At 39.3% G+C, this 2793-nt stretch overlaps 1 protein-coding gene across 2 annotated transcripts in view; it reads right to left on the bottom strand.

The window, feature by feature from the left end:
• The window catches only part of LOC106873056 (HEAT repeat-containing protein 4), a 595254-nt gene that overhangs the window by 185996 nt on the left and 406465 nt on the right, over window positions 1-2793 (bottom strand). For both annotated transcript variants that reach the window (XM_052975734.1, XM_052975735.1), the window contains exon 10: window positions 1803-1986. In XM_052975734.1, the coding sequence (XP_052831694.1) occupies window positions 1803-1986 (184 nt within the window). The remainder of the gene's footprint in view (window positions 1-1802; window positions 1987-2793) is intronic.

Raw genomic sequence — 2793 nt, 5'->3', positions numbered from 1 at the left:
CAACAACAACAACAACCAAGCCAATATACTGTCCCTACCTACCCCACCCCACAAACTTTCAGCCCACCCACACCCTGCTGCCATGATCAGAGAGAAAAAGAGGAGTAGAGAGAGAGAGAGAGAGAGAAGGAGGAAGAGATGTGAAAGAGAGAACTAAATAAAGGAAAGGTGAGAGAAGGTGAAACAGATTGTGAGAGAAAGAGAGAGAGAGAGAGAGAGAGAGAGAGACAGGTGTGCAGTAAGAGGCATCCTTTGTTGACAGTAAATAAATTCAAATATGATGATGATGATGATGATGATGATGATGATGGCATTCATATATATATATATATATATATATGTATGTATATATGTATGTGTGTGTATGTGTACATACATACAAATATAAATATAAATAATTCCGCCCTGGTTTTCTTGTCCGTTTTTGTATCGTCCATCTGTCCATATGTTTTTATTGTTGTCCGTTACGTTCTTATTCCATATTTTGGGATTTATATATATATATATATATATATATATATATAGCGGCGTATGTACACCTTTTGCTCAGCATGCAAGTATGTATATATATCTATGTGCATGTGTGTGTGTGTGTGTGTGTGTGTGTGTGTGTGTGAATATAAGTGTATTTCTCTGTGTGCAATTCGATGGGTATTTATGTGTGTTTATGTACGTATATACAAATATATATGTATGTGTGTGTGTGTGTGTTTACATATATACAAACATATATGCATGTATATGCGTGTGGGGGAGGGTTATGTGTATTTCTGTGCATGCATTTCAGTGGACATATATGTCTGTATGTGTGTGCATTTGTGTGTGTGTGTGTGTGTGTGCGTGTGCACACGTGCATGTGAGTGTGTACAGGTAAAACTTAATAGCTTTGAACGAAGTTATGTAACCATGTGATTTTGGGTTCAGTCCACTAGTGTGGGGGAGGGGGGAGTCGGTAGGGGCAGCCCGCCCCAGGCGGCACTTTTAAATACCAAATACACTCACAATGCTTTGGTTGGTCCAAGGCTATAGTAGAAGATACTTGCTCAAGTTGCCATGCAGTGGGACTGAACCCGGAACCATGTGGTTGGTAAGCAAGCTACTTACCACACAACCACTCCTGCACCTATCTATTTATCTATCTATCTATATCTATATCTATATATATATATGCGTGTGTGTGTGTGTGTGTGTGTGCTCTTTCTTTTATTCTTTTACTTGTTTCAGTCATTTGATTGTGGCCATGCTGGAGCACCACCTTTTAGTTGAACAAATCGACCTCAGAGCTTATTCTTTGTCAGCTCGGTACTTATTCTACTGGTTTCTTTTACGAAACTGCTAAGTTACAGGGACATAAACACACTAACATCAGTTGTCAAGCGACAGTGGGAACAAACACAGACACAAAGACACACACAACACATAAAGATATACATATATATACACAATGGGCTTCTTTCAGTCTCCATCTCCCAAATCCACTCACAAGGTTTTGATCAGCCCAAGGCTATAGTAGAAAACACTTGCCCAAGGTACCACGTAGTGGGACTGACCACAGGACCATGTGGTTGGGAAGCAAGCTCCTTACCACACAGCCACGCCTCCGCCTACTATGTAATTACATATAAATGTGTGTGTATGCATGCATGTGTGTGTGTGCATGAAAGTGTGTGTGTTTGTGTGTGTGTGTGTGCATGAAAGTGTGTGTGTGTATGTGTTGTTTGTCAGAACCAAGGGCTATGTTATTATAAAGCAACCTCATTAACAATCCAGCCCTTGTGTTAATGATGATTAAATTTACTTACTGAATTGTCCAATAATCCAGAGAGCTTTCCGACGAATACAATCATCCGAGCAATCCAATTTGTTCAGCAAATCATCGTGGAACTGTTTCCCTTGATTGTTGCATCCAAGACAATATGCAGCCAGCATTTTCACGTCAGCATTCCACTCCATCCAAAACAAGTCCAGCAGTTTACCACTGATGTCCTAAAATATAGCAAAGAAAAAACATTTATTTTGCCTTATGTATGTTATTGCTGTTGTTGTTTAGCAACCGGTCAGTTCTGGTCAAGAGGTCTAATGCTCAAAAGTTTATTTCATCTGTCTGTGTGTCTGTCTGTTGTTGTTGCTCTTTTTTAACCCAAGTTCAGTCCTGGTCAAACAGTCCAGTGGTTAAAGATCTCTTTTATGTTATCGCTGTTTAGCTCCCGGTCAATTCTGGTCAAGAGGTCTAATGCTCAAAGGTTTATTTCATCAGTCTGTGTGTCTATCTGTTGTTGTTTTTTAACTCAAGGTCAATCCTGGTCAAGCAATCCAATGATAAAAGATCTCTTTTACGTGTCTGTTGTTGGTGTTTCTATTGGTCAAGCAGTCTAATGGTTAAAGATCTCTGTTGTTGGTGTTTCTATTGTTGTTCTTTAACCCCATGTCAATTCTGGTCAAGCGGTCCAGCGCTTAAAGACCTCTTATGTATCTGCTTTTATCAATGTTTTTGCTGTTCTTGTTCAACACCAGGACAGTCCTGGTTAACCAGTCAAGATTCTCTTTGCCACATCTAATCATCAGACTTTGGTCAACTCCCAGAGTAAATGACACTTGATCACAGTTCCTTACCCTGGAACTGAACCCAAAGACATTTGCTTTGGAAGCAAAACATATCAAGCAATACTTATAATAAATCAAAAAACAAAAATAAACAAGCTTTTATAGATATTTCAAAATTATGATGCTATGAGGCTAGGTGTTTCCATTATTTGGTCCAACTCCTGTGTGTGTGTGTGTGTGTGTGTGTGT

This window comes from Octopus bimaculoides, chromosome 22 (genome assembly GCF_001194135.2).
Source record: "Octopus bimaculoides isolate UCB-OBI-ISO-001 chromosome 22, ASM119413v2, whole genome shotgun sequence".
In the NCBI taxonomy this organism is placed as follows: domain Eukaryota; kingdom Metazoa; phylum Mollusca; class Cephalopoda; order Octopoda; family Octopodidae; genus Octopus; species Octopus bimaculoides.
Note: the sequence above shows the minus strand (reverse complement) of the source record. Positions and strands in the feature narration are given on the sequence as shown.